General features: G+C 36.1%; 1 protein-coding gene across 2 annotated transcripts in view; it reads left to right on the top strand.

The window, feature by feature from the left end:
• ANTXR2 (ANTXR cell adhesion molecule 2) overlaps window positions 1–25,426 on the top strand; it is a 153,362-nt gene that overhangs the window by 30,042 nt on the left and 97,894 nt on the right. For both annotated transcript variants that reach the window (XM_024754074.1, XM_024754073.1), the window contains exons 8-11: window positions 1,953–2,013; window positions 3,856–3,954; window positions 5,750–5,819; window positions 22,039–22,117. In XM_024754074.1, the coding sequence (XP_024609842.1) occupies window positions 1,953–2,013; window positions 3,856–3,954; window positions 5,750–5,819; window positions 22,039–22,117 (309 nt within the window). The remainder of the gene's footprint in view (window positions 1–1,952; window positions 2,014–3,855; window positions 3,955–5,749; window positions 5,820–22,038; window positions 22,118–25,426) is intronic.

The raw sequence follows: 25,426 nt of genomic DNA, 5'->3' as shown, positions 1-25,426 counted from the left end.
ACAAACATTTGTCTTAACAGTTTGAGATCTGATTTAATTATGGCCAATATTTTTAGGAGAAAGAAAACCAACATAACTTCAGAAATTCACACAGGTCATTCTGGGTTGCATAGTCTTTGACACAGCTTTTGGAAAATCTTTTTATAATTTCTTGATTTACCTTATTCTAAGGAAATTTAAAAAAATGATTTCTATTTCCAATAGATGCAATCTTTAAGCCTCTCTCATAATTTTCTTGGTGTTCAAAACATTTTTCTGTAATGCTGATAGAGGTGTGCCTAAAATAACTAGTAAAAAGATTGTAAGCTGTAAGATCAGTCTGTTTCCTTAACAGGATTTATTTTAAAATAAATTCTTTCAAGAATTGTCACCAGATAAAATAGATTTGGGGGACTTTATGTTTTCTTTTGACCGTCCATTTTCGAGGCTCAGTTCTCATTTTTATTTCAAATTGGTCAAAACTAAAGCAATAATACCCCAATTTTGCTAGTTAGGGTATTATTAGCTTCATATTCCTTTGGCAAAACCTTTTTAGCTTCATATTCCTTTGGCAAATCTTTTGTATTCTGTTCATTTCAGAGTCTTGTTATCTGAATTATGTCAAAATATTTAAAGATGTTAGTGATTTGAGATACTTCCCTTCCAAGAGGACACATTACCCTTTGACAAGGGTCCTCAATTCTTAAATGAGCAAAGGTACTCACGCGTCAAAGGAGTGTTGATTATCGAAGATAAAATAGCAGACCACAGGGTGTTTGGGCCCTGACAGTCTTTGGGTGACTCTGGAATCTCTTTGGTTATTTATGAGTTTAAATAGACCTCACTTGGAATTTCTCAGATATAATATTTTATTCTATTTGTTTCCTAATTACTAAAGCCTCAATCACTAAGTGAAAAGTGGATTTACTGGGAAATGACCTTAAAAAGTGCAAATGTTTCCTCTTTCAGAGAGGCATATTCAGCAACAAAAATTCCGTGATTTGACCCAGCTGTATTTTAGAGTCTGACAATTTATATTTCCATTGCTATTAAAGAAAGCACAGAAAGCATTTCTATATCCTGCTACAGTCCTTCCTTCCTGTTTTAGTTATGAGCAGGAGATGCTAGAAACTACTGTACATCATCTGTCTTTAATGTCTGTCAAGAAAAAAATGTCGTTCAAAGATCATCTGGAACTTGTCTGCCTTTGCTAATGTAGTGCAGAGCAGTTCTAAAAATAAAGGCAGGATTGTTGAGTCCATTAGGAGCAGCTTATTTCATCATTGTTGTTTTTCGCTTGTAGCCTTGTGCCTTGTATGGTGGTTTCTGTTTCTCAGAACAAGCTAAGAAGAGCCTTTCTGTTCCTGTGCTCTGGGAATGCTGGAGTAGAGAGTCTGTCTTTTTGAGAATAATATTTGGCTCATACAAGGGGCCTGTGTTCTGCAAGTGTAATGTTTGATGCATGTAAGGAGGATTAGCGTACATGGGAATTGAGGCAGAGAAATTGAATAGAAATGCCAGAGTCAAATACAGAAGTGTTTATTTATTGATATTATGTTGAACCTTTTAATAGAAAACATTAAATTAGCATAATTAAATAGGAGGTCTGATTTTGCTATCTTGTTTTTGCCTGATGGGAAATTCAGCATTGCTTTTATGGCTATCAGGAAATTTTAGTTATCTCTTCATGTCTAAGTTCCCAGACTTTGAGGCAACAACCCACTTTATCTGTGCTTACCTGTATTTATTCTAATCAAATAAGGGTTCCTACAGAATACAATCTTAGAATATATGCTGAAAGACGACACAGAAATTTCCTAAGAGCTTGGTAGCTATATACGAGATGGTTAATCAAATTTTCTCTGCCATCTACTGAAGTTAAAGGGAGGACCACAGATTACTAGTAACCTTATAATTCACTTTACATGTTATGATTTAGTGCTATACCTTGGTCTTCTTTTTTTCCTTTTTAGATACTAGCTCAGTCGTGCACTGAAATCCTGGAATTACGGCCCTCAAGCGTCTGTGTGGGGGGTAAGTGGTTAGAATTTAAAAATACCTTGTAAGAAGTTGTACTTTTTTCCTAGTTAAAATATACAATTTGAAACTCATGTTGGAAAGAGAATAGCAAAATTAATTTTTTGGCATCTTTTTCTGTAAGAATTTTTAAATAATTCCTTGAAATATTTCTATTTTAAATTCAAATTTTTAAGATTGGAGTGTTATTTTAAATAATGAACATATTGTGCGACAGGCTTTTAAAATCTTCTGTATATTTAGTTCATGTTTGAGACCTTTCCTATGACAAGTAAACTAGAAAATTTTCTCTTTTATCTGATTATACAGTCAGGTATCTGTAGACTTTGAGCTCCGTGCCTTGATGACCTGGCCAAAGTACAGTACATGCCAGCTCAGGGCCCATAAAGAAGTGATTTTTGGGTGGAGGGCAAGAAAGAAGCAGGTGGCTTCATCAGCTGTTCTAAGAACAGACTAGGATTTTAGCACTTTCAAGCCATCCACCCCAAAGAGAGTGCGATTCTCTCTGGCCTGTACTATTTCTACTTCAGGTCTTACCTGGAGTTCCTTTTAACCTGACTTTTCTTTCAAAAGGAAAAACATTGGGTCTGGTGGGGAAGGAAATGTGCTGTGCAAGTTACTGCGGAACCTCCCAACTGCTGGACATGGGATGAAGTTCTGCATCTTTGAGACTCCTCCATTAATGATTACTGAGACATTCAAGAGGAATAGTGCCTTTGAACATTCCAGAGCAGGATGGCGTTCTATGCATTTAGAATTTTACCTAATCCTCATAACAACACTATTCGACAGTTTTAGAATCCCGGATTCACGGATGGGGAAACTGAGACAGAGACATGTTCAGTACTTGCTATTAGTAAATATCCTGTTAGACTCTTGTCTGTCTCACTCCTAAAGCTCATGTTCTTTTTCTGAGTCACATTTTAAGTTTCACTTGCACTTTATTTTAACTTATAAGAACATTCCTTTCATCATACACTGAATGGAGAGTGGCATGGCAGTATTTTCTTCCACAGTTAATTACTCTATATGTGTTAGATTATTTCAGATAGGAGGTCTCCGAGAGGATTGAAAGTTGATCACTATTAAAATAGTTGACATACCACCTTGCAACTAAGCAGCAAACATTTAGTTGCCAATCAAAACATTGATTGGCAGCTAAAATTTTCTTCTAGCATATTATTTCACTTTCTAACATCTAGTGACTGCTCCTCTTACACAGAATATGAGTTCAATCAACCTCTTTTACCTATTGGCCACAGATTTTTATTAGTCCAAAATGCATGACCCTTGATGAGTTATAAGTTTGTATGCAACAGAAAATAAAACTGGAATTAAGGATGTGAAGAAGCTGTTAAAGAAGAACTATGTACAGTGTCATAGATTAAAGAAAATATAATGCACGACTGTTGTAAGAACCAGATAATATGAGGCATTAACTTCTTTACATTCTCATACCTCAGTTCCTAGACAAGAGGAAAACAAAGAGTTTTCTTTCCTGTGGATATTTTCTTCAGGATAGAATTTGGGCAAGTTTGTATGGTATTTGTCTGGGATGACTGTCATGCTTCAATTCTAAAATCTTGGTCACTATTGGAAAACACTTTGTTCAAAAAATAAAAGAATGCATCTCTACGTGGCAGCGAAGGGTATCTTCACTGTACATACCTGTAGGGTCTATGAAAGCAAGTAGGACCATGTCTTTGTTGTTATTACTTGGCTGAATAGTACTAAAAAATTCACTCTTTGTACCTTGATACTTTTGTTTCAAGTTACGCTTTTTGTTGTTGTTTTTTGTAAAGTAATGATTAAATTTTTTATCTTTCCTTTTACTTCTAGAGGAATTTCAAATAGTTTTGAATGGAAGAGGATTCAACTTGGGCAGTCGGAATGGCCGTGTTCTCTGTACTTACACTGTTAATGAAACATACACAAAGAGTAGGTCTCCATAATTTCAATATTGCTTTAATATCTTCATAGTATATCAGCATCAAGTGTTTTCCTCTTTTCCCCAACTGAAACCAACTATGCTATATTTTTTTATCAGAGGATAAAGAAAGGAAGTCCAATGATAATACAAGTAATAATAATAATTACTTAATAGTTATTTAATAATGGCAACATTTGTTCATAAGTTAATAAATGCTGGACCCCATCCTAAGTAGCCTCATTATACAAATGATGCCCTTGTGGCTGAAAGAGTCAAATAACTTGCCAGTGGTGACACAAGTAATAATGGGCAGAGCTGAGAGTTGAACCCAGTTTTCCTGACTGTACTCCGTACAGACTCTATCCACCGCCTGATTTAATTGCCTCTTTCTCCAGATTTGTTTCTTGTCACTCCTGCCTGAAAATCTAACTGTCTTGGACTACTCTACTACTTATTGCCTTATTTTATTGCCACTTGTTATCTTTATCTAATTTCCCAATAATTTGTCAGCCAGTCTCCTGAAGACAGGCTTTTTGCCTTATAGATATATCTCCAATGCCCACCTGGCACAGTGTTTGTTGATAATTATCATATTTAGGGAATTAGGTTTTATTTTCCCTCACTTGGCTTTCAAAAAAGGAGAAGATGAGTGTAACATTTTTATCTTCACTCTGAGAAAAACTTCTGCTCTTTAAATAGATCTTAGTATGCTGAGCATTTTGGGTCTCTATTAAGACATTTTCTCCTCATTGATGATTATATCGTCTTCTAAAATTTTATACTGTAAGGCAGATGCTGCAACTCTGTGAACTCTGGTGGAATTATTTTTTAAGAGGTTCATCTACGATTTTGTTGTTTATCTGATGGTTCTAAACCCTCCAATTAGCACAGCTTTGGCTACATACACAGTCACTGCTCCGTACTTTGTTGAATTAAAGTGGTGAGGATCTCAGCATGGTAAATGCCATCAGTAATTCCTCTCTTTCTTATTAAGATCATCATTTTGGTAAGGAAAGACAATAATATTAGTAAAAAAACTTTCTTCCTAGTAGGTTCTACAACTGAAGAGGACAAAATAATCTTACCATTTTTATTCAGTAGTCATCTGTATCTAAGCATTAGCTTTACCTTACTCCTTTTGATTACATATTTGAGTTGATTATAATATAAACATATTTTACACATAGCTACATAGGATTGAATTTATTAAAGTAAATTTCAAATAAATTGAGTCAGATTGTATTTTCATCATTTGTATTCTAATATTATCCATCTAATTATGTAACTTTTCTGAGTATTTAGAGTCTAGATCATTTTTCTCATATGCTATTAAAATTGCAAGGCAATTTAAGCATTCTATAAAATGTGTTTATATATTGTAAACCCAATTATTTTATTAAACTCTTGAAAGAAATGTATTATCCTTTGGACATTTGTCTTCTCTATCATTTTTAAATTCTGCTTTTAAAATATATATAATTTTTCCTTGAAAATCTAATATATTGGCAAAATTGAGGGAGAAAAGGTGATAATTTTATAGTATCTACAAGCTGTATGTGAACTTAATCTATATCAAAAAATCATAATTTATGATTTACCAGTATTATATATCAATGAGGCATATAATCTATTCCTGTTTTTCATTCTCCTCTTTCTTTAGATGAGTATCTTTTTGTTTTTTTCATGCTAATGTATCTAATGTCCCACACTTGAACTCTGATTGCTGTGTCTCTTCATATTTTTAATGAAACTGTGTGAGATACATAAAACCCTTTATTGATTAAATGACATTTTATTTTATAGGTGTAATGCCAGTGAGTGTGGAAAGTAATTCTATGCTTTGTCCTGCACCTACCCTGAATGAAGTTGGACAGTAAGTACTTTATGAAAAACATTTAAAAACTTTTTAGCTACAAATTATAAGGAAATGGTGACAAAATATACATTGATTGTTTTATTTTATCTTTTCTTGATATACAGATTAAACATGAAATAGTAAACCCTAGACAAATCACTCTGGTTAGTACTTTAACTATACATATTCTTAGTAGGTTGAAAAGGGTAAAGTCTGTTTTATCTTGTTTCTTAAATATTGATTAAAAGGCTCTATAAATATTTATCTGGATAGACTTGAGAAATATTGTTAGAGCCTTTAAATAATAAAGCCATAGCCATTATTTTGAACTTTAGAGTATTGAATTTACACACACACACATACACATACACACAAGAGTTTCAAAGTGGGATTTTGACTAATGACTGTAGTGTTTAAATATTAAGATTGAAGAGCAAAAGGAACATGGCTCAATAAGGCACAACTTAGACTAGGAAATATTGTGCATTAATTTGTGTCCCAGTCCTGTTAAGGGGTATATTTTCATGTTCTTTGGTGTGGCAATAAACCATCATAGCTGGATAAAATAAGGGATATTTAGTTTGGAAGAAGGGCTTTTATTTTAATCACCTATATACAGATAACTTCACCATCAACTTAATATTTCCATGTGTGATTTTTTCCCCCCTGCCCTCTCTATTATGCAGGAAATGTTTGCAAATAGTTCAAATGTTCTCTTGTCCAACAGTAGTAAATGCAATATGCTTAGGATAATGGTTAGGATACAGTTTTCAAGAATCACTATATACTGATCTCAAACCTTCCTCTGGATCAGAGGAAACTAATATACATAAGGCGCCAATCCAAAGTCCGGATTAGTGTTCAGAAAGTGAAGATTATATTTTCCTTTGTGGAACCTAAGAAAATCATTTTAGTAGTTTGAAGTTCACTTGAGCACTTAACTTTTGTGGATGCTTAAATATTCAAGATATCTGTTGGACATCACTTCTGGTCATCCAAGTAAATTGGAGCAGTATCAGCTTTCTGTTTGAAATTGATTGAAAAGAGCTGCATAATATAACTTATAAAAGCAAGACTATCAGAATCTGTTTTCTTTCTATAAAAAAGTATTCATTTTCTGAGTCATATAATAATCTGGTATTGGTAACATGCTTATGGCCAAATTAGACTGGCCTTGGAATTTAAGGCCCATCCATTTTGCGTGGAGCCATCTGTACCACAAGGGCACAGTGGGACTCAATGGCTTTCTGAGTAATAGTCTTGTATTAGCAAAGATAGATCTGTTGACTTAAAAGTTTGGTCTTATTTTATTGAATCTATAAGTCCATATTGATTCTCCTGATTGTTCTCCCCAGTCTGCTTTCAGAGCTGTCTTCTCTCTCTTAGTCACTGGCAGCTCCAACCTTTTTGTTGTTCAGGTAAAAAACCTTTGACTCATTATTGATCTCTTTTATGCAGCCCATAAGCAAATCTCAGCTCTGATTTCAAAACATGTTCAGAATCCAGTCCTTCCCCACCACCTCCACTGATACCACCCTAGACCAAGCTACTGTCATTTCTTGCTTAGGTTATTAGCCTCTCAACCCATCTTTCTTCTTCTGTCCTTGGCAAACGTGATCCTGTTAAAACAGATCAGTTTATGTCAGCCCTCCACTTAAAATCCTTGATAATGTGTTCCTCATTACATTCAGAGTGCAAATCTACTCACTGCAATGTTCTATAAGGTTCTACAAGATCTGGCCCTCACTGCATCTCCAACTTCATCCTCTTTTTGCCCCTTCTGTTATGGTCACACTGGCCTCTTTGTTGTTCTTTAACCACCTGAGCTTATTCCAGTGGCTTGAAAGGCTCCTTCCTTCTTGTCTCACTCTCTCAACTTCAAGTTTTGTTCAACATATCACCTTCTCAGTAAGCCCTTGCCAGTCACCCTATTTAATCATACAATCTTCCCCCTCCCTTGAGTTTAACAGTCTCTACTCTCTTTTCATGGTTCACTTTTTCTCCAAAGCATTTAGTTTGTTATTGTGTCTCCCTCCTGCTGGGATGAATTTGGTTTATTTTGTTTCTTTCTATATCTCTAGCACTGACACAATGCCTGACAGATAGTAGATTCACTAAATGTTTGTTGCATGAAAGAATGAATACATTTTTCTCAAACATTTTGATTTACTATTTATATAAAGAGCTAAAAGAGTGCATTTGATTACTGGGTATATCAGGTAGGAGAAAGATGATCAGAATTCTGTTTGGGGGATCATACCATTTAAGAGAGCAGGAAATTATCTTGACCTTTTCATAGTAATGACTAGTTAAGGAAGACAGCTTACTTTCTTCTCCAAAGTAGTTATAAAATGCAATATACCTGTTCTATCCAACACTGAATTTGTTTTCTCTAGAATTTGCCTTGGGGCACAGTCTCCTTTTTAAGAGACTGCCATAGATACTGCTGGTATTCTTTAGTGATGTGTAGATTGGCTAAATACTCAGAAGATGTGATTTCTAAAAATCATATAAGACATAATAAATATCAAGCACGAGAAAAAATCATTTGTTTGCTTTTTGACATTAATATTTCACCTACAAGCAAGCTGAGAATGTTTTGGAAAGCAATCTGTCTAAAATAATTACTTTTGCTTCTTTTTTGTCTATCAAGTACATGACACCACTGAGGCAAAATATGTGAAGATTTTATTTATTAATGTATCGGACATTTGGCGACATCATTATTTGTTCTACTAAGTATGTTGCAAGTAATTTGGACCTTTCCTTTGCCTTGAATTTCCTTCAGATACTTTTGTAGGCGATGAGCTCTCTTATGAGATTGGATTAAAATCAACACAACTGAAACAGTTTAGCCTTATAAGGTGACTGTGCTTAATATGTTTGTCTAATTAGCTTTTGGCTAAGGATTCAAAACCATTAAGTAGCTAGTTAGCCTATGTTTCAAATAAACACATCTTGCCCAACAATGGATGAAAGTTTTTCCTGTGTGAGGGTGACAGATGTGGTGATGGTTCCCCCTGTCCTCTCACTTAAATAATGAACAGCATGCTGGTGAAGTAACCCTAGACAGACAGCCTCAAAGCCAGATGCACAGTCTCAGAGCTGGAGCCATGGACATGTGTCTCGTCTCATTAGTGTGCTCTATGAGTTCCTTTCTCATCTTTGTGTTACTTCCTGAATTACATTTTCTTTGAGGATTATTCCTTTAAAAATCCAGGGCTCGTGAATTTTGGTTTGAAAGAGGCTTAACATGAAGATGTTTTACTTGGAGATGGGAACTAAAAATGTAGCAGAGTAGCTAGGACATAGGTTTGCATTTGGAAATTGATGTCGTGGAGTAAACAAAAGTTAAAGCTATCTGGGCAAATCTTATCCAGGTTTATCATTGCTTAGCATCGTTGGAATGGGTCTTTGGAGTCCTTTCTTTGAGAGACATCTCTATGTATTAAATTTCTTTATCTGGTATAGAATTTTAGACTAAAATGAACATATTTTTAGTTTTTAAACAGAAAGAATGTAAAGGTGAGATTGTTCTTTCTGAGATTGTTCTTTCCTATTTTTTTTTCATTGGACACAATTTAATTTAAAAATGTCATATGGTTAAAAAAACAAATTGTCTTACCTAGAAAAATCTGTAGATTGTTTGGGAGTTAATTTCTGCCAGTGGTTCATTTGATCCAAAATGTCTTAAGTTTGAGTAGGAAGGACTCTGTGAAGCTCTGCAGATCCTACCCTTTTGAGGGCAGTGGCCTCCTTGTGTAATGTGCAGGTGTCACCCGTTCTTGCAAAATGGGCTTATTCTCTGACCCTTGTTTAGGAAGACATCAACAATAGCACAGCTGCTCTGCAATAGTTGAGATCTCAAACCTGTAATTTGGCAAGAAGAACAGAGCAAATTGGGTAAATATACATAAACACATTGTGAAGAAAGAAAAACAGAACAGAATGAACCAGAGCCTGATCCTACAGCTTGTTTGATAGATTTAAGGAGGCATATGGTATAGTTAAATGTGCTTTCAAAAACATTGGCCAGAATCTTCTGGCAAATATGAAATAAATATCTAAATCAGATGAAACTGATAGTATTAGTTCCCTTAAAAGGCAGTGTGGAAAGACAGTTGACAGAGGGTTTAAGTAAGAAGTGGTGGGACATCAGTGTATGTGGAAATTTTTAAGCATCTGATACTGAAGGATCACTGAGATGCATGTGTGGCAGACTTGGGGTTAGAGCCTGACTTGGTAATGGAATCTTATTTTCCTCAATGTTGTGATTTTTTAAAATGTAATTCATCTTGCCTGGAATAAATTAATTCCATTTCCCTTTCTTGGTTTGACAAATTCTGCCTTTAGCACAGCTTCTCACATGAACAGTTAAAAGAAATATATATATACCTATATATGTATGGTTATGTGAATTTATTTTATCAATTTGTTTTTTTTGAGAGGGAGACATGACAAAATATTTTTTTTATTAGAAGAATTCTTTAAAATCCAGAAAACTGAGGTGATGAATTGGTTGTCAACAGATGACTTGGTGGATGAGGCTGCTTTGGCTGCACTGATCTCCCACTTCCTCCCTTGTTCAGGGTCCATGTCAAAGCAGCGCCATAGCTGCAGGAACCCCATCTGGGCTCGTGGTTGGACTGAGGACCTGAACTGTGTGACCTTTGAGCTCAGCCACCTTGGTTCGGTACTTACAAATAACAAGCTGGCTCTGGGCAAAGCCATGGCCTGAGATGAGCTTCTTGTAGTGAGGGGACCAGAGGATGGAGCACACTTGAAAGCATCCACAGCACTCAGGCCCCGTAGTAGACATTCTAGATGTGAATGTGTCAATCACTGGGTCTCCTCCTAGTTGCCAGGACCTTGGTCTGTCAGAGACACCAAGCTACAGCCTTGATAGCCCCCCTGACAATGGGTGAATGTCTTCAGGGGAACCCAGCCACCCACTCCAGGAGCACTAGACCACATGATGACCAAATATTGTCCATCTGTATACCTACACAATCCCCAATTCCATTATCTTAGTAGCAGGTAATGCAACCATAACTTTATTCTTTCTTCTCTTCCTTATGAGGAATGAGACTGGATTTATTTTTTAAATCATGGATACCAGGACATTTGTTATATCTTTATTTTGAATATAAACATTAGAATCTTGGTGAGATTGGTTAAGGCTGAGGAGCCTCTCAGTTTTTATATTTCTCTGTACCCCTCCCCCAATGGTGGAACATTTATGTATTCGTTCACACAGTGTATTGCTTTCTGATTATACCTATAAATGTGATAAGTTCACCTAATCTGCATTGCATCTCCATCCTAAATATTATATTCAGTTCTAGAAATTGTCTCTTAAGAGGAACAATAGTTAATTCGAGTACATCTAGGGTGGCCAGCAAAATCTTGCCAAGTGTGAAAATACTGAATTAAAATACTGAAAAAGACATGATTCAGGTGTGACACATCGGCTCTCCAAATGTCAGGTCTGTCATGTGAAAGATAGATTTGACTTATTCTTTATTGCTCCAAGAACAAGAGAAAGAAAGAGTGGAAGGTAAAAGGAGGCACATTTCAGCTCAATATAAGAACGATTTTTGTAAAAATTGGAATCATTTAGTGAGTGTTTTGGTAACTAAAGGTGTTCAGAGAGGGATAGCTATGTGATGATATGGAAGATATTCCTTAAATATGTATTTAAATCCTATTATATATCTGCTTTTAAATTTTATATTATTAAAGTTTTTACTATTACTAAAATATTTGACTTTTTTGGATGAAAGGCACTAAAAATTGAGTGATCATTTTGAAGCATCTTTTTAGTATTTAAAAAGATACACAATGCAGTTAAAATGGGGTTATTTTCAGTATAATACTGAAAATATTTACAATAAAAGTGTAGGTGTGATGTCCAGTACAATTCTGATATAACTTTTTTTTTCTTCTGAAATCTAGCAATCTTCCTGACTGCAGTGCTTGTTTTAGTTATATACATATATTATCTCAAAAAGAAATTATTTTATTCAATTATTTTATCCTTTTACCCCTTTGAAGAAAATATCCTTAAACAAAATATTAATTTATGTATATATATTCATAACTAGAACTAGAGCCTTTATTCACAAATATGAAACCTTATTTTCACCTCATAATTTATTATGCATAAAGCTAACTTTTAAAAAGCTCTGCAGAGTATTAAATAGTAGCACTTGATTTCAAAATATCTTAAGTCACCATAATTTTAATAGCTTTTTGAGTAGTTGCCAGTTTAATTTTCAGTATGTGCAAATTGGAGGTAAATTATTTATTACTTCCAGCAAATGTCTTTCACAATTTTATTTAATTTTTTCATCTTTTTAAATGGATCATAAAATGGCAGTCTTTTATTGGACATCCATTAAAGTCAGCAGCAAATAAATACTTTGCAAATAGGTTGCTATGATTGAAATGTCAACCATATTTTACGCAGTATGAAATTTCCTCAGATCAGAGTAGCCCTAACGTATGGCAATGAGCTGTTCTCCTGTTCTGGAATTGTCTTACATCTTTAAACATTAAATTAAAGCACTGTGACCGTTAGGACTTTGAATTTTATTTACTTAGTTATATATCAGAATACTATTTAATAATTTCTCATGTGGAATGAATTTAGTACCCTTGAATTTAGTTTTATCACTATTTTTTTTTTTTTTTCCGTACGCGGGCCTCTCACTGTTGTGGCCTCTCACTGTTGTGGCCTCTCCCGTTGCGGAGCAACAGGCTCCGGACGCGCAGGCTTAGCGGTCATGACTCATGGGCCCAGCCGCTCCGCGGCACGTGGGATCTTCCCGGACCGGGGCATGAACCCGTGTCCCCTGCATCGACAGGCGGACTCTCAACCACTGCGCCACCAGGGAAGCCCTAGTTTTATCACTATTAATTGAGGACCAATTGACATTAAAATGCACTTCAAGCAGTCTTTTTGTTAAGTTGTTCAGGTTTCTTCTATCCTTCTACTTAAATGTTCTGAGGATGGAGCAAAGAGCCGTTGAACATATTTGTAAGCAATTCTAAACAATGTAGAACCAACTTATAGAAAAGGGAGTTGAAGGAGTCCTCAGTTCTGAGCCTCGCCTTCCCTGACCACCCAGAATTATCTGCACTGTGGGCCAGTCTTGTCTCAGAAGAAGGTCTTTCCTTGTCTTTCACGACTTCATAGTCTCACCTCTGGGACTGTTTCTTCTCCAGTGTTACCTCCGGCTCCTCTTCTTACAGTTCCTAGTCAGTTTTCACCATGGCTGGATTCCTGACCCATAAACTCACCTTCTCTAAGCCTTCCTTTTCTTGCTATGAGTTCCAAATCTCCAGACAAGATCTTTCCCTTAGCTTGAAACCAACCAAATGTCCACTATCCAAATGTCAGCTCATTAACTTGGATTTCCCTTAGGCAAATTAAACCTGAAGTTCCCAAATTAAACTCATGTACTTCTGTTCAAACCTGTTCCTTTCATGTTTCCTGTGCAAAATTACCCACCTTCCTGTGCAAAACACAAACTTTGAAGCCATCTTTAACTACTCCTTCTTCCTCACCTCCTACATCCTATGAATGTCCAAGTCCTTTTTAATCTAACTGCTTAATACCTCTCAATTTTCATTTCAGATTACCCTCATTGACACTATTTGGTTCAGTTCTACTTTGGTCCTTATTTGAAATTCACTGAGAAATTCTTTAAAATTTTTTTTTAATTGAGGTAACATTGGTTTATAACATTATATAAGCTTCATGTATACAAATATTAAGTTTTGACTTCTGTATACACTACAGTATGCTCACCACCAAAAGTCTAGTTTCCATCTGTCAGCATACAGTTGACCCCCTTTACCCATTTTGCCCTCCAGCTCTTCCCCTCTGGTAGCCATCAATTTGTTCTCTGTATCTAGGTGCTTGTTTTTGTTTTGTTTTGTTTCTTTGTTTTTATATTCCACATATGAATGAAATCATACATATTTGTCTTTCTCCATCTGACTTGTTTCACTTAGTACCCTCAAGGTCCATCCATGTTGTCACAAATGTCAAGATTCCATTTTTTTATGGTTAAGTAGTATTCCATTGTACATATATACTACGTCCTCTTTAGCCATTCATCCATCAGTGGGCACTTACGTTGCTAAAAACCGAGCCTCAGCTCGCAGCCCCGCCCGCCCCGGCGGGTGAGCAGACAAGCCTCTCGGGTTGGTGAGTGCTGGTCGGCACCGATCGTCTGTGCAGGAATCTCCCCGCTTTGCCCTCCGCACCCGTCGCTGTGCACTACTCCGCGGTCCGGAAGCTCCCCCCTCCGCCTCCCGCAGTCTCCGCCCGCGGAGGGGCTTCCTAGTGTGTGGAAACTTTTCCTCCTTCACAGCTCCCTCCCACTGGTGCAGGTGCCGTCCTTATTCTTTTGTCTCTGTTTTTTCTTTTGCCCTACCCAGGTACGTGGGGGGTTTCTTGCCTTTTGGGAGGTCTGAGGTCTTCTGCCAGCCTTCAGTAGGAGTTCTGTAGGAGTTGTTCCACGTGTGGATGTATTTCTGGTGTATCCGTGGGGAGGAAGGCGATCTCCGCGTCTTACTCTTCCGCCATCTTCCTATACCCTCCGCATATATCTTTTTGAATTGGTGTTTTTGTATTCTTCAGATAACTACCCAGAAGTGGAATAACTGGATCATATGGTAGTTCCATTCTTAATTTTTAGGGGAACCTCCATCCTGTTTTTCATAGTAGGTGCACCAATTTCGATTCCTACCAACAGTGAAATACACTATGACATTGTTAACTGGTCTTCTACTGTAGAAATTTACTCTTCCAATCCCTGCTCTATGATGCAACAAGTGATATTTGTAAAACACAATTCTGACCATATTTCTGCCTGGCTTAAAAACTCATAAGACTAATTCTAAATATCTAAATATGGCATCCTGGGTTCTTCATTATCCTCCTACTCTCCTTTTCGGCCTCAAGCCATATATTCTCACTCTCACGTTCTGTGTTGATGCCATATTGAATGGCTTTTATTCCTTGACTGTTCTGTGCCTTTCTTATCTTCCAGTTTGTCAAATAGTGCTCCATCTTCCTGGATCCCTTTTTAATCTCTTTTCCTAACTAATTCTTCATCATCCTTTAGGATTCATCATAGAGGTGACTTCCTGCAGGAAATCTTTGTTGATGCCCCCGTGCAAGGCTCAGTCGGTTGTAACTCCCACATGGTCCTCTAGTACCTTTGTGCTTATACCTATTTTAGTTAATATCACATTCTATTGTAATTGTTCATGTGGCTTCCTTTCAATTACATTGTAATGCTGTGTTTCATTTGTTATTGCAGCCCTATTACCAAGCACAGCCTAGGTTGGCCTATTGTAGGCAATTTATAAATACTGGAGTAATAGACTGATTGAGTGATTGATTGAACTTACTGGCCAACATTCAGAAACCAATTTGGAGTACAGTTTTGTGTGTGTGTGTGTGTGTGTGTGTGTGTGTGTTACGCGGGCCTCTCACTGTTGTGGCCTCTTCTGTTGTGGAGCACAGGCTCCAGACATGCAGGCCCAGAGGCCATGGCTCACGGGCCCAGCCGCTCCGCGGCATGTGGCATCCTCCCGGACCGGGACACGAACCCGTGTCCCCTGCATCGGCAGGCGGACTCTCAACCACTGCACCACCAGGGAAGCCCTGGAGTACAGTTTTAAGTGTTAGGTTCAAGCACACAGCTCAACATAGTTGCAGTGTTGGGTTTTATCAAGATAACATTTTGTAACAGGAAGGAAATAGCTTTGAAAATTTTCTTTACGTGAACTTGCATGACATTATATGTTATACTAGGCATTTTTGGAACAATTTAGCTCTCTCTATTTTTATATGGAAGTAAGTAGAAGAGAAATTCTTCAAAGTAAACAAAAAAGTATTAGGCAATTATTTCTTTGCTGCAATACATTCTTCTATATTATCTGTGCTGTTTTTTAACTTGGATCTAAAATGTTTATATAAAAGTATCTTGATAGCTGAATAATTTTTTAGACAAATAGTCAGATGTTACAGTAATTTATAGAGTACCCGCTGTGTTCCAGGCACTGTGTTGGACATTTTATGTACATTATTTTGTCAAGCTCTCCTCCCCAAAGCAACTCTGAAATAGGTACAGTTATCCCCCTTTTACACATTGAAGAATGCAAGCTTGAGAGGGTAGTGACTAGGGTTCAAACCTATAACTCCTGATTCCCCAACATGTGGGCTGAATCTATTATCCCCTTTTTCAATTTTATTTTATTCTTGGGACAGATAAACTCTTTACTCACCTCTCCTGTATGGAATTATGTGAAAACAATGTGGCTTTAATACATTTTTGCCCATAATAAAGTTTCTGTAACTGAGAGTATGAGTTCTACTGTCCTAAATATATTAACCAGCAATAAAAGTTATATAGCAATCAAAATGAGAAATCCATAGATACTAGCGCAAGTTACATAAAATATGACAAAACATGACATACGTATATTGGAGTCTTGGGGCAAAGAAAGGTCAAGGTATTGAGTCTGGGTTAGAGGGTGAGATGGGTTTTGTCAATCTGTTTGCCAGCAATGGAGTAGCAGAGCTTTGGACAAAAGTAGCAGCTCATAACAGTGCCAGTATCATACCAATAATTTCAAAATTTTTTCTAAAGAAACAACAAAATTTAAAAGCAGAAATAACTTTTAGAGTGTGTTTTCATGTTTGCAACACTTCTGAAAAAATTTCCCAGCAAATATATATACATATAAAAATATACACATATGTTCACAAATAAATATCATATAGTAAATGCCATTATAACTATGAGAAATATGTGAATATAGTAAGAAATTGGAAGAGTGACACTGGAGAAGTGAGACAAAGCTCTCGCCAGTGAGTGAAATTTAGATGTAAGACCCTAAAGCACTTACTGAGGATTAAGGTGGTATGCAGTAGAAGTGGAAGCACTTTGACTACAGAGCCAGAGAAGTCCAATATTTGGGTAAGTTACCTTTTTAAGCTTCAGGTCCTTTATTTGGAAAATGGAGACAATGCTACAGCCTCCCTCAGTGGGTTGTTGTGAGAATTAAGTGAGAAGATGTGTTAATGTGTTTAGCTCATAGTAAGGAATCGGGGCTTCCCTGGTGGCGCAGTGGTTGGGAGTCCGCCTGCCGATGCAGAGGACACGGGTTCGTGCCCCGGTCCAGGAGGATCCCACGTGCCGCGGAGCGGCTGGGCCCGTGAGCCATGGCCGCTGGGCCTGCGTGTCCGGAGCCTGTAACTCCGCTGTGGGAGAGGCCACAGCAGTGAGAGGCCCGCGTACCACAATAAAAACCAAAACCAAAAACAAAACATAGTAAGGAATCGATAAACACTGTTATTATGAGTACTGTTGTTTCTGGCAGTGGTTTGATCGTGCTACTACTGCTCTCAGGAAGGTGAATATTATATTGTTTCAACTGAATCCATGTGTCAAAAGAATCATCCGGTGGCTTTCCATGTCTGTGGAGACTAACTCAGTTTGATCAGACACCAGCTACATTATACTAGACTGAGATTTTAAGAATAATGTGCAAATTGGTTTGGTTGCCTACAAGACCTCATCGGCATGCTATGGGAAACTATAGAAAAGAGTGAATTTTGTTATAAAATACATCTTCTGTTCTTATTCCATTTGGATAAGCATTAAATGTTTCCTTCATTAATTAGAGAACTGGTTCATTTCTGGTGAGTTCTACGTGCCAGATTATAAACAACTTTGGTCAATGTCTACTGATCCCTTTAAAGTTGAATCAATAAGATTACCTGCAACAATCATACATTATTATGAACCCAGTAATCTTCCCCCACAAACCAAAACCATGCTTTCTGTGTCATATGCTTTCTGGTACATGCTTTAAAGTAGGGGAATTAGGATCTAGGAAACATTATTTTTGGATTGAACTATACTTAATCTTCCAAAAAAAACAAAGCAAAACAAGGCACTGAGTTCTGCAGAAAAAGCAGGTAGGTTTAAGTTTTCTTTCTTAAATAAGCCACTTGGCATTCTGTGTTGGAATAGTTCAGAAGTTTAGTTAAGTTGATATAAGTACCCCAAGTTCTTGTTCTTTTCTGGATTTAGCTAAACTTTTTTTTTTTTTTAACAAAATGTTTTAAAGGGAATATTTTACAAGGAATATTTTTAACAGGAGTAATCCTGAATTTTGAAGAAGAGTTCAGCTAGAAGTTTGCTAGTCCTGTCTTTCCTGGGGGCTTTAGCCCTGTAGGAATCCAAACTAAATATCACATTGAGGGAAAAAAAACACATTAAGAACTTTCATTTCTTCAAGCCTGTGTGGTATGATGGAAAGAATTCAAAATTTGTGAGAATCCTAGCTTTACCACTTTGGGCAAGGTAATTAACATTTTGGGGCCTATGTACCCCAGCTGTAAAACTGTGAAACTACTTACTTTAAGAGTTCTTTTAAGAATTAAATGAGATAATATCCATAAAGTGTCCAGGATAGCATCTGGCCCATGGTAGGGACTGAATAATATTTCTCATCTCCTCTCCCTAGCATCATTACTGAAAATCTTACCAGTGGCTTGAGATTGCTTCCGTTTTATCCTAACTCTCAATAGCTAATAATATTTGGCACACAACTCAAGGCATAGAGAAGAAATCGTCTAAATTTAGAGTAATTAAGGCAAAGTTTCTGGCTTTTAATTCTTGGAATTTAGAATACTTTGTGAGCATTGGAGCATGGTGTTCTATAGAAGGTAGGTTAACAAAATGTTGCCTACTGCTTCCACATTAATGAATGGATACCTTTGTTTTGTTGGTATACTGATTATTCTGTGGTAATATACTTCATAAACTCTTTTGGAAAAGAGCTGTTTCCTCAATACTTTAAAAACTCCTTGTCATCTTTTTCTCTTTGATATCTTCTTAGAGCTATGAAATAAAAATTACCTACTGATCCCAAATGATAAATTATTAGAATCTGAATAAATGAAATTGTAATTATTTTTAATTGTATTATTAGTTGAAATCATATTTTCAGAATGAGAGCTATATTTCTTAGCAATGGACAAAAATTATTCTCCTTTTTTTCTACCTTTGTCAGGATATTTTAAAATCCTGAACATTTACAACAAATGCCTACAAATATGTAAATTATGTTCCTTTTTTCTTTTCATTTAGTTTACTCTGTCTTTCATGATCACTTTCTTTATATTTTATCTTTCAATGGTTTGTTATTTCCATATTTTTAAAAATTTTATTTTATTGAAATATAGTTGATTTACAATATTGTGTTAGTTTCTGGTGTACAGCAAAGTGATTCAGTTATACATATATACATTCCTTTTCATATTCTTTTCCATTATGGTTTATCACAGGATATTGAATATAGTTCCCTGTGCTATACATTAAGACCTTATTTTTTATCCATTTTATATATAATAGTGTGCATCTTGTAATAACTTTTTAAAAAATATCTTTATTGGAGTATAATTGCTTTACAATGTTGTGTTAGTTTCTGCTGTACAACAGAGTGAATCAGCTATATGTATACACATATCCCCATACTCCCGCCCTCTTGAGCCTCCCTCCCACTCTCCCTATCCCACCCCTTTAGGTCATCACAAAGCATTGAGATGATCTCCCTGTGCTGTGTAGCAGCTTCCCACTAACCATGCATTTTACATTTGGTAGTGTATATATGTCAATGCTACTCTTTCACTTTGTTCCAGCTTCCCCTTCCCCTCTCTGTGACCTCAAGTCCATTCTCTACATCGGTGTTTTTATTCCTGCCTTGCCACTAGGTTCATCAGTACCATTTTTTTTTTTAGATTCCATATATATGTGTGAGCATACACAGGCATTCATTTCTCTAATGATTAGTGATGTTGAGCATCCTTTCATAAGTTTGTGGGCAATCTGATATCTTCTTTGAAGAAATGTCTGTTTAGGTCTTCTGCCCATTTTTGGATTGGGTTCTTTGTTTTTTTGGTATTGATTTGCATGAGCTGCTTGTATATTTTGGAGATTAATTCTTTGTCAGTTGCTTCATTTGCAAATATTTTCCCCCATTCTGAAGGTTGTCTTTCCATAGTGGCTGTATCAATTTACATTCCCACCACCAGTGCAAGAGCTTCCCTTTCCTTCACGCCCGCTCCAGCAGTTATTGTTTGTAGATTTTTTGATGATGGCCATTCTGACTGGTGTGAGGTGATACCTCATTGTGGTTTTGATTTTCATTTCTCTAATGATTGGTGATGTTGAGCATCCTTTCATAAGTTTGTGGGCAATCTGATATCTTCTTTGAAGAAATGTCTGTTTAGGTCTTCTGCCCATTTTTGGATTGGGTTCTTTGTTTTTTTGGTATTGATTTGCATGAGCTGCTTGTATATTTTGGAGATTAATTCTTTGTCAGTTGCTTCATTTGCAAATATTTTCCCCCATTCTGAAGGTTGTCTTTTCATCTTGTTTATGGTTTTCTTTGTTGTGCAAAAGATTTTAAGTTTCATTAGTTCCCATTTGTTTATTTTTTATTTTATTTCCATTTCTCTAGGAGGTGGATCAAAAAGGATCCTGCTTTGATTTGTCTCATACAGTGTTCTGCCTGTGTTTTCCTCTAAGAGTTTTATAGTGTCTGGCCTTACATTTAGGTCTTTAATTCCATTTTGAGCTTATTTTTGTGTATGGTGTTAGGGAGTGTTCTAATTTCATTCTTTTACATGTAGCTGTCCAGTTTTCCCAGCACTACTTATTGAAGAGGCTGTCTTTTCTCCAATGTATATCCTTGCCTCCTTTGTCAAAGATAAGGTGACCATATGTGTATGGGTTTATCTCTGGGCTTTCTATCCTGTTCCATTGATCTGTATTTCTGTTTTTGTGCCAGTACCATACTGTCTTGATTACCGTAGCTTTGTAGTATAGTCTGAAGTCTGGAGCTTTGTAGTATAGTCTGGAGTCTGGAAGCCTGATTCCTCCAGCTCCGTTTTTCTTTCTCAAGGTTGCTTTGGCTATTCAGGGTATTTTGTGTTTCCATACACATTGGAAAATTTTTTGTTCTAGTTCTGTGAAAAATGCCATTGGTAATTTGATAGGGATTGCACTGAATCTGTAGATTGCTTTGGGTAGTATAGTCATTTTCACAATGTTGATTCTTCTCATCCAAGAACATGGTATATCTGTCCATCTGTTTGTATCATCTTTGATTTCTTTCATCAGTGTCATAATTTTCTGTATACAGGTCTTTTGCCTTCTTAGGTAGATTTATTCCTAGGTATTTTATTCTTTTTGTTGCAGTGGCAAATTTGTTTCCTTAATTTGTCTTTCTGATTTTTCATCATTAATGTATAGGAATCCAAGAGATTTCTGTGCATTAACTTTGTATTCTGTTATTTTACCAAATTCATTTATTAGTTTAATGTATAGGAATCCAAGAGATTTCTGTGCATTAACTTTGTATTCTGTTACTTTACCAAATTCATTTGTTAGTTCTAGTAGCTTTCTGGTGGCCTCTTTAGGATTCTCTGTATAGTATCATGTCATCTGCAAACAGTGACAGTTTAAATCCTTTTCCAATTTGTATTCCTTTTATTTCTTTTTCTTCTGATTGCCATGGCTAAAACTTCCAAAACTATGTTGAATAATACTGGTAAGAGTGGGCACCCTTGTCTTGTTCCTGATCTTAGAGGAAATGCTTTCTGTTTTTCACCATTGAGAATGATGTTGGCTGTGGGTTTGTCATATATGCCTTTTATTATGTTGAGGTAACTTCCCTCTATGCCCAGTTTCTGTCTATTTCCATTTTTATATTCTTAAACAATGATCTTGTGATAATGGTAATGTCTAGAGACAGGGAAAAGCTAAGTCGGTTGGAAGTATTTTCCCCATTTTAGGTTTTTGTGAACCTGAAACAATCTCAGCATTTTTCTGGATTAAGGAATTATTTAATTTAATTTATTTCCTAAAAATGTATTACTTTAAACTAGAACAATGACAACAACAGGAATTTCTTCATGTTTCTATTGACATTAATGCTTCTTTTAGGAACAATTTGATCACTTAAGGAATTTGCCTCTGGCTACTAGAACTAAGAAAGAAAAAACGCTAAGATAACCGATCAAATGCTTTGACTTTTAAAGTAGACTCTCTGGCTAATTCTGAATTATTTAAGGAAAGAAAAAATTTCCACAAAACTCCAGTTTTTAATTACTCTTAATTATTGTTTCTGCATTTTCTTTCAGAACTCTTGATGTTTCAGTGAGCTTTAATGGAGGAAATTCTGTCATCTCGGGCTCACTAACAGTCACAGCCACAGAATGTGTAAGTCCCTGTTCACATAAAGTTACTTTTTTAAAAATAACTCTCTCCAGAAATAATTTATGGACCTTCAATATTGTTGCATCCTACAGTAAAGAAAGTACAAATAGTAACACTGGAGACCATTACAAGAAAATGTTTGTATAGAAGTTATTGTAGGTTGTTTTGTTTTTTCCTTTAGTCTCCTTTAAAGGGATTTTAAAGAGTATACATTATATTTTGATATTTATAAAATTGAAGTCATATTTAAATATTAGAATAAGGTAGGAAAATGATTTCCAAATGAAGCATTTTTTTCTTAAAACATTAACTATGTAAAGGAAATAATGTCTTTCTGTTAATGAAGGTTGCATTATAATACCTAAGACGTTTATCATGTTTTTTAAATTATTAGTGCATCTTAATGAGTGAGCTTATTATTTTGTCCCTTTTAATGTTGATGATTTCTCAAGAGTAAGGAACTTGATTTTGAGAACTTTATAATATCTTGGTTTGAAACTACACTGAAACTATAATTTAGTTAACATGGTTGATTTGCACTACCTAAGATGCAATCTTTGGATATATAAATTCCATTGATAAGAGAGTGTTTTCCTTATAGTTAATTTTTTTGCTTTATCTTGACATTAGATTGTTGAACATGAAAACACAAAGCACTAAAAGGAACTGATCACACGGCTGATACTCTTATGAGTGCATTTTCTTTGTTAAAAATATATAAATCAATGCAAAAAAAAAAATTCCTCCCCTTCAAAAGACCAAAATCCCAAACCTATACATTTTTTCACATCTCATGATTTTTTTTTAACATCTTTATTGGAGTATAAAGGCTTTACAATGGTATGTTAGTTTCTGCTATATAACAAAGTGAACCAGCTATACATATACATATATCCCCATATCTCCTCCCTCTTGCATCTCCCTCCCACCCTCCCTATCCCACTTCTCTAGGTGGACACAAAGTACCGAGCTGATCTCCCTGTGCTATGCAGCTGCTATCCTCTAGCTATATATTTTACATTTGGTAGTGTATATATGACCATGCCACCCTCTCACTTCATCCCAGCTTACCCTTTCCCACCCCATGTCCTCAAGTCCATTCTCTACCTCTGAGTCTTTATTCCTGTCCTGCCCCTAGGTTTGTCAGAACCAATTTTTTTTTTTAGATCCCATATATATGTGTTAGCATACAGTACTTATTTTTCTCTTTCTGACTTACTTCACTCTGTATGACAGTCTCTAGATCCATCCACCTCACTACAAATAACTCAAATTCATTTCTTTTTATGGCTGAGTAATATTCCATTGTATATATGTGCCATATCTTCTTTATCCATTCATCTGTCAATGGACACTTAGGTTGCTTCCATGTCCTGGCTATTGTAAATAGTGCTGCAATGAACATTGTGGTACATGACTCTTTTTGAATTATGGTTTTCTCAGGGTATATGCCCAGTAGTGGGATTGCTGGATCATATGGTAGTTCTATTTTTAGTTTTTTAAGGAACCTCCATATTGTTCTCCATAATGACTGTATCAATTTACATTCCCACCAACAATGCAAGTGGGTTCCCATTTCTCCACACCCTCTCCAGCATTTATTGTTTGTATAGTTTTTGATGTTGGCAATTCTGACCAGTGTGAGGTAATACCTCATTGTAGATTTGATTTGCATTTCTCTAATCATTAGTGATGTTAAGCATCATTTCATGGGTTTGTTGGCAATCTTTGGAGAAATGTCGATTTAGATCTTCCACCCATTGTTGGATTGGGTTGTTTCCTTTTTTTGATATTGAGCTGCATGAGCTGCTTGTATATTTTGGAGATTAATCCTTTGTCAGTTGCTTCATTTGCAAATAGTTTCTCCCATTCTGAAGGTTGTCTTTTCATCTTGTTTATGGTTTCCTTGGCTGTGCAAAAGATCTTAGGTTTCATTAGTTCCCATTTGTTTATTTTTGTTTTTATTTCCATTTCTCTAGGAGATGGGTCAAAAAGGACCTTGCTGTCATTTATCTCATAGACTGTTCTGCCTGTGTTTCCCTCTAAGAGCTTTATAGTGCCTGGCCTTACATTTAGGTCTTTAATCCATTTGGAGTTTATTTTTGTGTATGGTGTTAGAGAGTGTTCTAATTTCATTCTTTTACGTGTAGCTGTCCAGTTTTCCCAGCACCACTTATTGAAGAGGCTGTCTTTTCTCCATTGTATATTCTTGCCTCCTTTGTCAACGATAAGGTGACCATATATGCATGGGTTTATCTCTGGGCTTTCTATCCTTTTCCATTGATCTGTATTTCTGTTTTTGTGCCAGTACCGTAGTGTCTTGATGACTGTAGCTTTATAGTATAGTCTGAAGTCAGGGAGCCTGAATCCTCCAGTTTTTTTCCCTTTCATCACTTTAAATATGTCCTGCCACTCTCTTCTGGCTTGCAGAGTTTCTGCTGAAAGATCAGCTGTTAACCTTATGGGGATTCCCTTATATGTTATTTGTTGCTTTTCCCTTGCTGCTTTTAATATTTTTTCTTTGTATTTAATGTCTAATAGTTTTATTAATATGTGTCTTGGTGTGTTTTTCCTTGGATTTACCCTGTATTGGACTCTCTGCACTTCCTGGACTTGATTGAATATTTCCTTTCCCATATTAGGGAAGTTTTCAACTATAATCTCCTAATATTTTCTCAGTCCCTCTTTTTTCTCTTCTTCTTCTGGGATCCCTGTAATTCGAATGCTGGTGAGTTAAATGTTGTCCCAGTGGTCTCTGAGACTGTCCTCAATTCTTTTCATTCTTTTTCTTTATTTTGCTCTACTGTAATTATTTTCACTATTTTATCTTCCAGGTCACTTATCTGTTCTTCTGCCTCAGTTATTCTGCTAATGGTTCCTTCTAGAGAATTTTTAATTTCATTTTTTGTGTTGTTCATCCTTGTTTGTTTGCTCCTTAGTTCTTCTAGCTCCTTGGGAAATGTTTCTTGTATTTTCTCCATTCTATTTCCAAGATTTTGGATCATCTTTACTATCATTGCTCTGAATTCTTTTTCAGGTAGACTGCCTATTTCCTCTTCATTTGTTTGGTCTGGTGAGTTTTTACCTGCTCCTCCATTTGCTGTCTATTTATATGTCTTCTCATTTTGCTTAACTTACTGTGTTTGGGGTCTCCTTTTCGCAGGCTGCAGATTCATAGTTCCTGTTGTTTATGTTGTCTGCCTCCCGTGGCTACGGGTGGTTCAGTGGGTTGTGCAGGCTTCCTGGTGGAGGGGACTGGTGCCTGTGTTCTGGTGGATGAGGCTGGATCTTGTCTTTCTGGTGGGCAGGACC

The sequence above is a fragment of the Neophocaena asiaeorientalis genome, unplaced genomic scaffold, assembly GCF_003031525.2.
Source record: "Neophocaena asiaeorientalis asiaeorientalis breed wild unplaced genomic scaffold, Neophocaena_asiaeorientalis_V1.1 scaffold148, whole genome shotgun sequence".
Taxonomy (NCBI): domain Eukaryota; kingdom Metazoa; phylum Chordata; class Mammalia; order Artiodactyla; family Phocoenidae; genus Neophocaena; species Neophocaena asiaeorientalis.
Note: the sequence above shows the minus strand (reverse complement) of the source record. Positions and strands in the feature narration are given on the sequence as shown.